General features: G+C 40.8%; 1 protein-coding gene across 10 annotated transcripts in view; it reads left to right on the top strand.

Annotated features, from left to right (window-relative positions):
• Positions 1–13,727, top strand: part of ATXN10 (ataxin 10) — a 113,419-nt gene that overhangs the window by 51,320 nt on the left and 48,372 nt on the right. For all 10 annotated transcript variants that reach the window (XM_075442598.1, XM_075442615.1, XM_075442575.1 and 7 more), the window contains 3 exons: positions 958–1,123; positions 6,331–6,439; positions 9,618–9,787. In XM_075442598.1, coding sequence (XP_075298713.1) covers positions 958–1,123; positions 6,331–6,439; positions 9,618–9,787 — 445 coding nt within the window. The remainder of the gene's footprint in view (positions 1–957; positions 1,124–6,330; positions 6,440–9,617; positions 9,788–13,727) is intronic.

Below are 13,727 nucleotides of genomic sequence, written 5' to 3'. Positions count from 1 at the left end.
AAAGCGTTTGAACTATTCCACATGTTTAAATGTCAGCCCTTCCATCTGAATTGCAAATATTTTAGTGAAAGAAAACCCTAAGCCTGCTCTTGAATTCATTCAATAAATAGTGCTCCTTTGGGCTGAGAGAATTACAGTGGGACCGCGCTCACCCGTCTGCTCTTTGGGCTGGAGTTGAGCAGGGAAGCTGTAGGAGGAGCTCTGCCTCGTGAAAGTCCTGCTGCCACAAAGTGCTCCCAGTTTGCCCTAACGACATCAAGGGATATCGGAAATAAAACTGCATGAAAGCTGTTAAAATAAATGGCCCAAGTACGTTTTATAGAGCGGCTTCGTTATGTATCCACTTACTCGCTGGTTTAATACACTGAGTAACTTCTACTGGTTTTATGAATAATTAACTTGGATTTACTGTAGTCCATCTAGTGGCAATTATAGAACAGCTGTGAAGAGCAGAGTGTACATATCAATTTTTATTTCCCCTGTTGCTGCTCAAAATTGGTTTAGGGTTGAGGAGGAGAAGTAGTGAAGGACTGCGTAGAAGGCAAAGCTGGTGTTTTCAAACGGAGCTGTCAAACAGTCTGTGTTTATTTTGCTAAACATTACAACAGCTTTTAAGAGCTGTTTCGGTGGAAATTTTAGACATACGGAACATGCAGTCACAGTAATGTGTTTCAGGACATAAGAAATTAGAAATTAAAATAGACTTGAGAAAAATATTGACTTGACTGGCTGGCCAGATTGTATTAATTGAATGATGAATTAAATTAACGGTGTGCAGAAATAAACCAGCGAACAGGAACTGATTACCTTTGTTCATAAGACTTCTAAATTTTTTAAAAATCAGTTCTGTTACTAGGATGCTAATTGTTTATATCATTTTTAACTGTATCTGCTTTTTCTGCTGATAATTCTGTATGGCTTAGTGGATTTCGTTAACAAGTTGTTTTCTGCTTCTAGAGTTACTTTGTTAGAGCTGATGATGGCTCAAGTAAGTGAGAACCACCCAGTTACCAGTGAAGAAATGAACGTGTTCATGAGACATGCTGACTTCGTTGCAGGCTGTTTCCAAGAGAAGTGTGAAGCTGTGCTCAAGTTAACTTCTGCAGCGGATGCAGAAGATGAGGTATAACTGATAAAAAACATTGTAGTACTAGAATCTGAACTGGTGAATCTTCATTGCTGCTATTACCCCAGTGGCACTCATGTACGACGTTCCCAGTTTGCTTCATATTGGGAAAGCAGTGGCAGAGTTCACAGAAGAGTCTGTAAGAGAGCAGCTCAATTTTGCTTTTAAATTGAGGATGACAAAGAGTATGGTGCTTTGAGATAGAAATAAATCTACCACATTGGTAAAGATCTCAAAATTTTAAAAAGGTTCAAGTCGTCATGTTTGGGTGTTTTATTATGTTCTTCCTAAGGATCACATCTATATTTAGGTTGTGAATTATATTTTATTCGAATATGAATCGAAACTTAAAATATTTATTTATAGGTGGGAAACAGCATCTCTAGGGTTTTTTACCCCCTTAAATTTGTGGTAAAAATGGAGTAAATGCTTTTTTTCCTAGCCGTACTGAAGTAAGTAAATCTTGGATTGTTTTTTGGTTTGTTTTTTTTTTTTTGTTTAGACTTAAAGAACTGATGATAACTTGGTAATGAATACATCATTAAGATCCCAAATACTAGTTCTTTGCAAATGCATTTGCCTACTGGTAAGGCAAATGTTCCCCATCTGTTTGGGACCTGGATCATCAAGTTTGGATCATGAAGAGCTTTGGGGTGTGCAGGTGAACAGCTCAATGCAGGGGAGCTGTCTGAAATGTGTAGTGATCCTCCCTGCGAGGCAGGGCTTTTCTTACTGACTCTTCCTCATTTCTCCATGATTTGGGGCTCGCTGGTGTACCTTGTGTGGCTCTGACAAGGTGGCACTCCTGGGGCCAGCTGGCATCCACAGCACCAAGTTGCAGAGCTTGCTGGGCCCTTGCAGAGCTTGCAGCCAGCTCCTGTCTCCTGGGCACCCAGACACTTGCCCCAACTCCAGTCCACTTGGAAGAAATCTGTTATTGCTTCAGACTTAATGAACTGGTTCTGTTGAGGATGGCCGCAATGAAGTCCCTTTGCAAGCTAAATAGGAAGGCTTTTATGGGTCACAGATGGTTTGTGGGTTGCACTTTGGGAACCTCTGATGCAGAGCTGAGTCCTGGATGGCCTTATTTTATTTCCTCCTTATGAAGTATCCAAGAGTTGCTGGCTACTTGCCACACCATATAGTGCAGTAAGGAGGTTTAGGCCATGTAAGGGTAGAGGTCTTTTCAAATAAACTGGTTAATTCTGTTTTTCTTCTTACTTTCAAGAAGCTGCTTGAAGACCTAACAAGGCCTTTTGGAATACAGAAAGCAGCTTGCACCGTAACTTGCAGTGACCTTATCTGTGCTGGGTTAGGTCATCAGGTTTGTGAGCAGGCAGTCCCAGGTCCCATCAGTCTCAGTTCTTGATCCCTGTCATACAGATAAAGCTTAAATATTTTCAGGTGATTTGGGGCTGAGTTCTTTTCTCTTAAGACAACTAGCCAGAAATTTAAAAGTCTGAGAAATCTAATATGTTTTAGTCAAGCATAGAATTAGTTTTATCACTGATTCTCACTGATTAATCATGCTTAGTTTCAGAATTGTAATTAACATATTTTCTTCATCAGATATTTTAAAAGATATTTTTTAAAAAGTCGTATCTAGCTTCTGTCTTGCCAGGTGACCACAGTGGTATGTTGAAATTGTTTTCCCCAATATACGTTTAGTCGGAAGCATTTTATTGTTAAAATTAACCTATAATAGTTTCATTTGTTAGAAACTCTTGAGAAGGACTGTTATAACTAATTTGCTGTCAAGGTGTAAAAATAGTGATCTTTAAATGCTTTTATATGATCATGTTACAGTGTTGTGCTTGCTGATAATTTTGTTTGTTTAAATGGGCACAAGAATTTTAAATGTATGTTGAGAGGAGTTATGAATAGATATTAAAAATCGCTTTATGGCGAGGTGATAGTTGGATGCATTAAAAAAAAAAGCAACTAACCACACAGCAATCTTTTCTTATCTGTCCAAGAAGCACGGCTTCCCCACCCCCAACTCCCCCAACTGCTTCATCTAAATTATGTTAGAAAACTTAATTGACTACTTCTGGAAAAGGTATCAGCCTGGCAGTAAGAGGACACCTGCTGAGACAATTCTACCACCCACCACCTCCCAACCTTCCCCCTCCCTCCCCCCTTTTTTTTTTTTATCCTGCGTGGTGACTTTCCAAGTATTCTGTGGTTTCAGTTCTTGGAAAAAAACATTTGTTTGCACCTGGCAGGAGGAGGTCTCTGTCCAACTTGAAGGTGCTGGGACAGGAGTATTGAGAATTTTACTGTATAACTTGCCCTGCTTGACACTGACTTTTTATCCTGTTTCACATAAATGTGATAGATGAGAAGTTAAATATCACTCTTTGGTGGGAAATGTGGATCATTTAATGAGCACCAAATATAAGTCATAATAGCAGAATAAATGGAGAGCAATGGCAAGACTAGTTTTTAAAAAGTGTGTGTATATGCATATTGTGTGTGTATACGTTTATTCATAACATATGCTTGCCATGGGAAAAGAGAAATTCCAGCTTAAATTCATAAAACCGTTTCTTTTCTTACTAGAAATGATCAAAAATGACACCAATTTCTCCTCAATCATACACATATTTTAGTTTTGCAGAAGAGTTGTACTTAACAGGCTGCCCAGGGCAGTGGTGGAGTCACCATCCCTGGAGGTGTTCAAAAACCATGTAGACGTGGCACTTCGAGATGGTTTAGCAGGCATGGTGGTGGTGGGTTGACGGCTGGACTTGATGGTCTTAAAGGTCTTTTCCAATCTTAAGGATTCTATGATTTTAACTGAAAAAAAATGCAATTGTAGAGTGTGTCATTAAAAATGCTTTAGGCAACATCTGTGATATTAAACTAAACTCTGCCTGGACCTTTCTGCAGCTGGGAAGCCACGTGCCTTGGCCAGGCTCTGTCTGTACTAGGAAGCTGTCTTAGCCTCCAAAACTGGGAGGCCACGTTTGAAAACTGTCTTTTGGGAATAGTCCTTGAACTGACCTGGCTCCCAAAACGTTGTCTGGGTGTCGCATCCACTGTTTAATTTATTGTATGTAGACACTGCCCTTTTTCCCTAGGGAGCTTAAGGTGTTTTAGCTTCCATCTCAAACCAATGGAAAGCTGATCATATGCTTCAGCAGTGCTTAAACCAGTGTTTAAAATAGCTTTTCCATTATAAGCCTGACTTGAATATCAGTTTGTTTTCACTATAACTTTCAACCATACTTGTGAAATAAAACCTTTCCCTGGATTTAATTTCTTATTTCATCTCTTTATAAGGAGCATCTTTTCTCAGTCTTTCTTGAAATATATTTATTTAAAACCTCTTCAGTTATTTCCTTACTTACTTTTCAGATTACATTCACATCAAGATGGCTGTCAGATTTAAAAATATTTTGCATTTTTAACAGCATCTTGTTGCTGAACTTAAGAAGGAAATCTTTTGCTTTGTTGCCTTTCTTTTGTGCAGGTGGAGGGCGGAAAAAAAATAATTAGAAAGTTGAGGTGGGGGGAGGGAGATGAGGACCCAACCAGAGATGTTTAAACGGGTTTTTTTTTTTAAAGTATCAAGTGTCAAATATAGATAAGAATTTGGGGGTTCTTTTGTGCTTTTTAAATAATCTGTTCCTCTTTTCCAATCGAGATGGAACAGTTGCTGAACTGAGCCAGATGATGGGATAAGAGAAAGGGAGAGATAGTAGTATAAAACCCTGGGAAGAAATATGTAGAATACAGTGAACAAAGGCAGTTTAAAAAAATACAAAAAGGTGGTCGGCGATGAGAAAGGATAAGGCTGAGAAAGGGGAAGCCACACCTCGGTGTCCGCTGCTGCGGAGCCTGCGCTGCGTACGTGGGCAGTCGGGTACACGGAGGCAGCAAGGGCTGTTGTACCTTACTGCTGTGAGTTATAGCTGCATATTGGTACTTGTTTGCTTTACAGTTGTCAAGCGTGTAACCTTTTCTTGTGCAGAGGTAGGTGTTAAATGTGTGAGCTGAAGAAGCTTTTGGTTAAGCTGCTGTCTTCTAACGATGCAAAATGGTTTAAAAATTGTAACTACCTGCTTACTGTCTGTGAAATACGGTTGGCGTGTTCTTACTTTATGACAGGGCAGTGGCCAGTGTTTTCAGAGGCTGGTTTTGTCCTGTTGAAGGCAATTGGTTGAGCAACTTAGGGCAAGACCTGCACCTTCCTACACCTGTGTGAGGACACAAATGAAAATACAGCTTTAGGACCTGGACCCTATACCGATTTGTTGTCTTCCAGGAGCATAGGAAGGAGCAAAGGATGGATATAATCGTAGTACTTAATTACTGAACACTATTGTTGATGTTTTCAAGTATGTTATACTGATTATATGGATTCAAAAATATTATACTGTTGGTAAGTAAACGTCTCTTTGTCGTGGACCAGACAAGGCAGCAATAGTTACTGTGACCTGGGTCTGAGCCTTTTCAAGGCTACTTGCAGTTCACGTACCACACCTTTTGTGGAATCATCTTGCAGTCACGGTCTGGTTCTTGAGCAATTTGTGGTGCTCCAAATTATGCCACACACTCTTAGGGTAGTTTCTGTAAGTGCTGGATTGTCCTTATAAGCACGCATCAACATAGTGTGTGAGAAAAAATAGTCCTCTGGCTGAACAAATAATATGCAAATGAAATTGTGTCTCATACCTAACCAAAATGCTGCATCTATGATCCCAATCCTATTTACCCAAGAATAATGTAAATTCTCGCAGCCAAAGTTCATCTGACCACAGAACTTTACAGAATTCCTGCGGATAACAAATTGGTGTCTTGCAGACGGTGTTTGTGTCTTTAAAGTGGGACACTCCTACTGAATAAACTCAAAGAAAACATTTATACAGAAATAATTTTCACAGCTAGTAATTTTCTGCATTTCTGCTTTTGGAAGCTACTGTGTTTTTGTTAAAATTTTATCCCTTAAGGCTCTGTTTTGCTTTCCCCATGATTTTTCAGGGCACATATAACACTGCCTGTAGAAAATAAATTATTTCAGTGTAATACGTTATTGTAGAAAGATGCCCTCACTTTATATGAATTTATTCTTGGTGGTTTAGAAGACCTGCAAAGAAACCGAGGTGCTGAGAGTTCCTGTCGTCTGGTTAGATCGTCAGTTTTGTGTTCTTATGGTATCCTTCACAAGCCATTTTCAGAAATATAATTTTCATTTACAGGAAGCGGTGGTTACAATTCGTCTTCTTGATGTTCTTTGTGAAATGACATCAAACAGTGGACACCTAGAACATCTACAGGCTTTGCCTGGTTTGCTTGAAACAGCCATAGGTGAGTGAAAAGCCACAAGGTTTATTAACTGTTGGCTTGCTCCAAATCCTGTTGCTCTGCGAGTGAAAACATGTTTTTCACAACTGGTGGTAATTACGATTCTGACCTTTTAATAAAATAAATAAATAGCAGATTGGGTTAATCTACATTTTCAAATATTTTATTTATTCCTGGAATTTTTCTGCCTCTCTGTTTGCTCTGTTGGCTGCTATTACCCAACAGAGCCTTGATTCAATGGTCAGCAATGTGCTATTTATACAGGAGGAGCTGTGCAAAGGGCAGCTGCTTCCTATGTTCTTCCGCTGGCTGAAGGTGTGTGGTAGAATTTCCTCAAGAAGTAGAAAAAGGACTTTTCCATGCCTGTTCCCTACTGTTTCCTAAATTCCTGAAAACTGAAACTAAGTACAGTTTGAATGTTCTTAACCAAATTCAGTGACTTTTAAAGGTCAGTTTGAAAGAAGTCTTTCTGCTGAGAAACAACCAGCAAAGTTCTGTACACAAAGAAAATTAAGCCAGGATGGACCAGAGACCCTCTGCACTCGGGGAGGAAGGAGGAGGAGGAGGAAGCACACATATACTGACCTGTGCCTTCCTAAATCTTGGCACTTTGACACTGATGTATGCCACTGTTTTCTGAGAAAATTGTAGAAGTTTATGGATTTTAAAAAGAAATAAGTAGTATTTTGGCTAAAAAAAGAGAAAAAGACTGAAACAGCTGTTAACTGTGACTGTTTTGAGATGTTTGGATGGCCCTTGCTGTTAAAAAGAACCCAACAAAAACACCAAACCCCAAAACAAAACTCAGAAAACAACCAAACCTCTGTTTTTGATGACAGGTTCATAGTTTTATTGCTTACAGTAAGGTGACTAAGGACAAGATCTATTCTGTGCGTGCGCGTGTGTGTGTGTTTCGAGGAAGCTCAAAGTTACACGTTGTGTAATCTGAAGGCTCATAGAAGTCTTTCAATTTAAATGAGGATTCCAGGGAGCTGCAGACCAGTGAAGTTTAGAAGCCTGTAGGCCAGTCCTGCTTTCTCTGGCTGTGTGCAGACGGACTTTTCCCCTCGGCTGTCTCCAGACTAATGAGTTGGGTGCAGGCAAGAATACCGCTACCGCGTGCGTCCTACGTATTTCCCACGTGCCCTCAGCCAGCAGGAATTCATCAACTCATACAGCTTCTCTTTCAGGTTACCTTTTGGCTGCAAGAGTCCTTTAATCCTGAATTAGCGAAAAGAGCGAAAAACTGTATTGATGCGTTATATCAGCTTCGGTATTTATTTCTGAAGACCAGAAGAGTAAGGATAGACAGCGCAAAAGATTTTCATCTAACAGATCTTTTGATGAAGCAGTTCTTCAGTTTATATCATGAGGAATTTCCTGTTGGAAATTACTAAAAGATTGATTGAAAGATCTGGAAAATGTCTGAATATATCAGCTAAGGAGTGTGTTTTGCTGTTTTCAGTAATTGTGGGGTTAAGTTAGACAGTAATACTGCAGTGATAATAATATCTGAGCACTGTTAACAGTTAAACATCACCAGGGAGGTAGATGATCTTTTGGGTTGAGGGGCCTTTTGGAAGCATTGCTCTTTGGGCTAATGAGAGAAGAGCAGGCTGAGGTGTGACCTCCGCTGTGTTGCGTTGGTGTGCAGTGGTGGAGAGGAGCACTGTTCTCTCTGGGTTGGTGTCACGCCTGCAAGGTGGCCGCTTTTCTTCTGCCTTTTCCTGTACTTCCCTTTCCAGGTAGATGCACTGTAATAACATTTGAAGGTTTTTATTTCTTTTTTGTGGGATTTTTGTTTTGTTTTTTTTTTTGTTTTTAAGCCTTTCATTCTTAGGGGGTCCTTCTTAAGGGCAGGCAGAAGGTTTGGGAAGACCTTGGAATTCCCCCTTATGTGTTTGTGTAAGGCAAGAAAGCACAGAAAGTGGAATACCATGAGAAGGATGTGAGACCCTGCCGATATTTATGAATTTACAAAAGCAAACAAATTTCTATGAAAGAAGATTGTGTTAAAAGCTGTTTTATGGTGACCTTTTTTAAGAACAATCAGGAGATTGATTGGTTTTTGCTAGTTCAAAATATGAACAGAAGTGAGTGGTAGACATGTAAGAACAAATGTAAGAGGTGTGAGGACTCTAGGCCCTACTATAGTTTCATATTTTAAAAAAGCTACAAAAAATATGGTTACTTTTTTATCAGCACAGAGATTTTTTTTTTCTTCTCCTGCATCAGCCATCTGGGAGTGAAACTTCAGTATGAAGACCTATGACGTTTCTTCTAGTTTAAACATAGTGCCCATTCCACCATGGATGTTGTCACATCTAGAGCAGGGCTGAATTACTGCCCTGGGCTATAACCTGGTTTTGGCGAGTCTTTATTGTTCCAGTGTGAAGCATCTTGTGGGCAATGGTATGCCAGGGCATTTATTAGCATTGCAGGTCACTTAGAGGAGAAATACTAATTAATTTTTAAATCTAAGCCCAGCCTTTAGTGAATTGGCTCCTCAGCTGCATGAGCTCGCAGGTGTTCACGTGATTTCAGCTTTTCTTCTGGATGTGCTCTTGTTATGAAATGTTGCACAGATTTTAGTTTCCCTTCTCCCTGATTTCTCTCTGGAGCACTGTAGAAAAAAAAATCTTAGTTGCTGTAAACTAGCATTTACCACAGAGGAACATTAGTATTTCTTAGTCTCAAGATTATGGCACTGAAGGATTTCTAAAGATGTGCCAAGGTGCTAGAGGTGCTCGAAATCTTTTCTCATGCTACAGTGCTAGGAACACACTGGAGAAGCGAGAAAAAAGCAATTCTGTGATTAGGATGTATTGCTGTGCCAAGTCTGAACTAAAGGAAGTTTTCTAAAAAACCTGTTTATAGCAATATATTTATGGTGCCAGAATCATCAACAGCCTACAAATTCGGACTCTTCACGTAGAGACCAATAGCACCAGCCTGCAGGCTTCATGTCTGAGCTGCAGGGTGTAAAAAGGATGCGAAAATACCTTCTGACCTTGGGATGGCCTTTTATGGTTGTACTAGCACAAATGAAGAAATTAAGAAAACTTTCAAAATTTTTCTGAATATCTGAAATTATGTTGATTAACAATTAGTAGTAAAGCTCTGTGCAAAGTGATACTAATTTTCATGTGGTAATTAATTATAATATTCTTGGTTTCTGCAGATACCCTGAGATTAACTCATCTTGCTGGGAAACAGGCTGTAAATATTTTCACTGCCACACACGCTATGACAGAGCAGGAAGAGATTTCACATCCAGCTGTGGGTTTTAAATCTCATCTCATTCGTTTGATTGGAAATTTGTGTTACAAAAATAAGGAGAATCAAGACAAGGTAAGTTTATACATTTTTCTGGCAGAGTTCTGACATGTGAACAGGTGTGTATACCTGACCATGACTTTACTGGTGAAAATATATTGTAGATCAACAAACAGAGGTTAGAATTGGTCATGTAAAGGAGGCTTTTTTTTTTTTAGTGTCTTTGGATTACTGTCACAGATATGCTAACTTTTTAATAACAATGTAGTGTGTGCCTGTCTACCTTTTACTTCCATCCTATAGAATGCAAGCCAGTGCCTAGTTCCTTTGTTGTTTTCATATTTGTATTTTCTTTGAAAATATCTGAGACTAAACCTCAACTTTGCTTTGAAGGGAAATGGATGGGAATCGTTGTATGAACTTAATTTTAGATCTTGAAATTAGTCTCTAATGCTTTTTCCCTTTCCTCCCCTTGAATTTTTTCATGCCACTTAAAAAATGTAGGTCTGCCTCCGTCAGATCACTTTGAACCCTTTTATCTTTAGAAGTCCTATATGGAAAATTATTTCTGTTTCCACAATGAGGAAAAAGAGGAGATGGCTACATGTTTTTAGATATGAAATCTTTTTTTGTTAGTGATAAAAGATGTGGCTTTCCTCCAGGACTTGTTAGACTAACCTAATTTCAGCAGGCAAAGCAGTCATGAAATAATAGTGTCGTACAGTTCATCTGAGCACTTCCAACAATCACGTAGGTTACTTTTCTCATTTGTCCTGAGCAACCACATCGTGTGTTCCAGTAGCCTCAGCTTAGTGAAAGCTTTCTGTTTCTCTAGTGCTTCCTTGCAAGTTCCTTGTTGTGGAGCAACCCTCTGTTGATTCCTGTATCCTCCCTCCTTTTCTCTTAGAAGTGTCTTTCCTTATGGCAGCCTTGTCCTGGAAGGAGATGGTCTAGAGTAGCCTTTGGTACTGATATTTGTTACTGAAAAGGGAAATTTGGGATTGTTTTCCTTTCTTCATTAATTTGAATCAAAGTTTTCTCCTGCTCTTGAGAAAGCAATTTATAGGCTGGAAAATGAAAAACAGAGACGAAAGGCTGTATCAAAGAAGGAGTAAAGGAGATAATGGAGTATTTTTACTTCTCTCTTGTGATGTCAAGTGAGGCCCATGTCAGCAAGTACCAGACATACAGTAATTAACACTGGTTACTGTGCAGGAAGTTAGGTATGATGATATATTCTGAGTCTACTTCTGTGTTGCCAAGGAGCTCCTGAGACACTGAACACTGCAAAATCAATCTCTGTTGGAAGCTGCTGTTTCCTAAATGTTTTTTTTGTTGTTGATTACTTCATTTTACAAAGGTAATAGATTCTTTTGCACTGATGCTATCAAATCTGGTTTCAGCTGTTGCAGTGTCTACTGACTTTTGTAATGGCAGCAGGGCATTTTCGTAGTGTATGAGGGCAGCGCTCCCGTGTCCTTGGGCTTTTTTCTGCAGGGTAGAGAAATGGAGAATCTGAGGAATGCTATCCTCTTTGCCCAACGAATGATAATAATATGGGCATGTAGATCAGAAATATGGTAAGGATCCTCCCTTACCCCATTCATATTACAGTATATAATAAATGATTTTAATTTTTTAAAATTTAATTTTTTAAATTTTATTTATTATTTGAAAGATACTTTTAATCCTATGAACCACTCATGCATAGCTCTGGCTCTGACGTGTTATGATGTAATAGGTGTTTATGTGAGTGAAATACATTTTTGTGGAATACCTTCTGATAGTGGAGGGGGTTGCTTTCATTTTGAAAGTGTTAATTTACGGCTTATTGTTCATTTTTGCTGGAATTTTCAAAGGCCCCTGGAGCAATTAGACAGGCAGGCTGAGTGTTTTCAATAGAAGTTGGGTATTAACTTGCCTTAAACCACCTGCAAATATTATTGCTTTATGCTGTTTTGAAAATTACATAGATTCGTGTGTGATATCATGGAACATTATTTAAGTGCTGTTGAAACTTCAGAAATGCCAGTAGTATGATATCCTATCTGTACCTGCAGTTTATTTCATACATTTAAATTGGTTCTAATAAATGCCTTTGTCATTTTTAAGGCAGTTTCCATACATAAACACGTGCAGGGCAAGCAGCCAATATCGTTGCACAGATAAGAAAACTGATGCTTTGAGATGGGAGTGAATTGTTCAAAGTGGTGCAAGTGTGAGACCTAGAACTGAGTGAAAGTGGGGTTCGTTCCTGGGTTCCCACGTCTCTCTTTGGAGTACTGTCTCACCATATAGATCTTCTTTTATAACCATTATTGGGTCGACATAAAGTTTATATTCAGTCAAAAGTAACTAATATGGGGTAAGTTATGTTTTTAATATAAGCAGCCAGCTGGCCAGTGCATCTGAGAGACCTCGGACCTTGCTGTTGGCTGTTGCTTCTGTGTGACTTACGGTGTGACTTGTGGGAGCAAACTGGGGAAGTGGCTTGCTCTCCGGTCGGGTTAGCTGGGTGCCTGGCATGAGAAGGCTCCGCATCACTTGCACAGGCTGTTGAAAAGCACTGTTAGTTTTCTGACTCCTTAATGAACTGAGGCTTTCACACTTGTTTTCTCTAATATTTTTCTGTAATTCCCAGTCCCAGTAGAGCTTTTTTCCCAGTAACAATGATAATGCATTAGTAAATGGAGTAATAGCACACTACTAATAATAAATAATGAAAAATATAGCCCCTGTTTTTATAATATAACCCTAGTGCTTGATGATGCTAGGCTTTCGACACAGTCTCCCATGATGTCCTCCTAGGGAAGCTGAGGAAGTGTGGGCTGGATGAGTGGTCGATGAGGTGGACTGAGAACTGGCTGAATGGCAGAGCTCGGAGGGTTGTCATCAGCGGCGCTGAGTCTAGTTGGAGGCTGGTGACAAGTGGTGTCCCTCAGGGGTCAGTACTGGGCCCAGTCTTGTTTAACTTCTTCATCAACGACCTGGATGAAGAGTTAGAATGTACCCTCAGCAAGTTTGCTGACGACACCAAACTGGGAGGTGTGGTAGATACACCAGAAGGCTGTGCTGCCATTCAGCGTGACCTGGATAGGCTGGAAAGCTGGGCAGAGAGGAACCTGATGAGGTTCAACAAGGGCAAAGGCAGGGTCCTGCACCTGGGGAGGAACAACCTCATGCACCAGTACAGGCTTGGGGTGGACCTGCTGGAGAGCAGCTCTGCGGAGAGGGACCTGGGTGTCCTGGTGGACGACAGGTTAACCATGAGCCAGCAGTGTGCCCTGGCTGCCAAGAAAGCCAATGGGATCCTGGGGTGCATCAAGAAGAGTGTGGCCAGCAGGACAAGGGAGGTTCTCCTTCCCCTCTACACTGCCCTGGTGAGGCCTCATCTGGAGTACTGTGTCCAGTTCTGGGCTCCCCAGTTCAAGAAAGATGTGGAGCTACTGGAGAGAGTCCAGCAGAGGGCTACGAGGATGAGGAGGGGACTGGAGCATCTCCCCTACGAGGAGAGGCTGAGGGAGCTGGGCTTGTTCAGCCTGGAGAAGAGAAGGCTGCGAGGGGACCGAATAAATGCTTACAAATATCTGCAGGGTGGGTGTCAGGAGGATGGGGCCAGACTCTTTCCAGTGGTGCCCAGTGACAGGACAAGGGGCAATGGGCACAAACTGAAGCAGAGGAAGCTCCAGCTGAACCCGAGGAAGAACTTCTTCCCTCTGAGGGTGACGGAGCCCTGGCCCAGGCTGCCCAGAGGGGCTGTGGAGTCTCCTCCTCTGGCGATATTCCAGCCCCGCCTGGACAAGGTCCTGTGCAGCCTGCTCTGGGTGACCCTGCTTGGGCAGGAGGGTTGGACTGGGTGACCCACAGAGGTCCCTTCCAACCCTTACTATTCTGTGATTCTGTGAGAATGCCTGGGGTGGGAGGATAGTTGCTCTGCAAAGGCTGCTTCTCTGTTTGTGGTCTCCACCTGCTAGAAGAACAGTAATTGCAGGGGATTAGTGCACAGGTTTGTTGG

The sequence above is a fragment of the Opisthocomus hoazin genome, chromosome 1 (assembly GCF_030867145.1).
Source record: "Opisthocomus hoazin isolate bOpiHoa1 chromosome 1, bOpiHoa1.hap1, whole genome shotgun sequence".
NCBI classification, from domain to species: domain Eukaryota; kingdom Metazoa; phylum Chordata; class Aves; order Opisthocomiformes; family Opisthocomidae; genus Opisthocomus; species Opisthocomus hoazin.
This window is presented reverse-complemented; position numbering and strand designations above follow the sequence as displayed.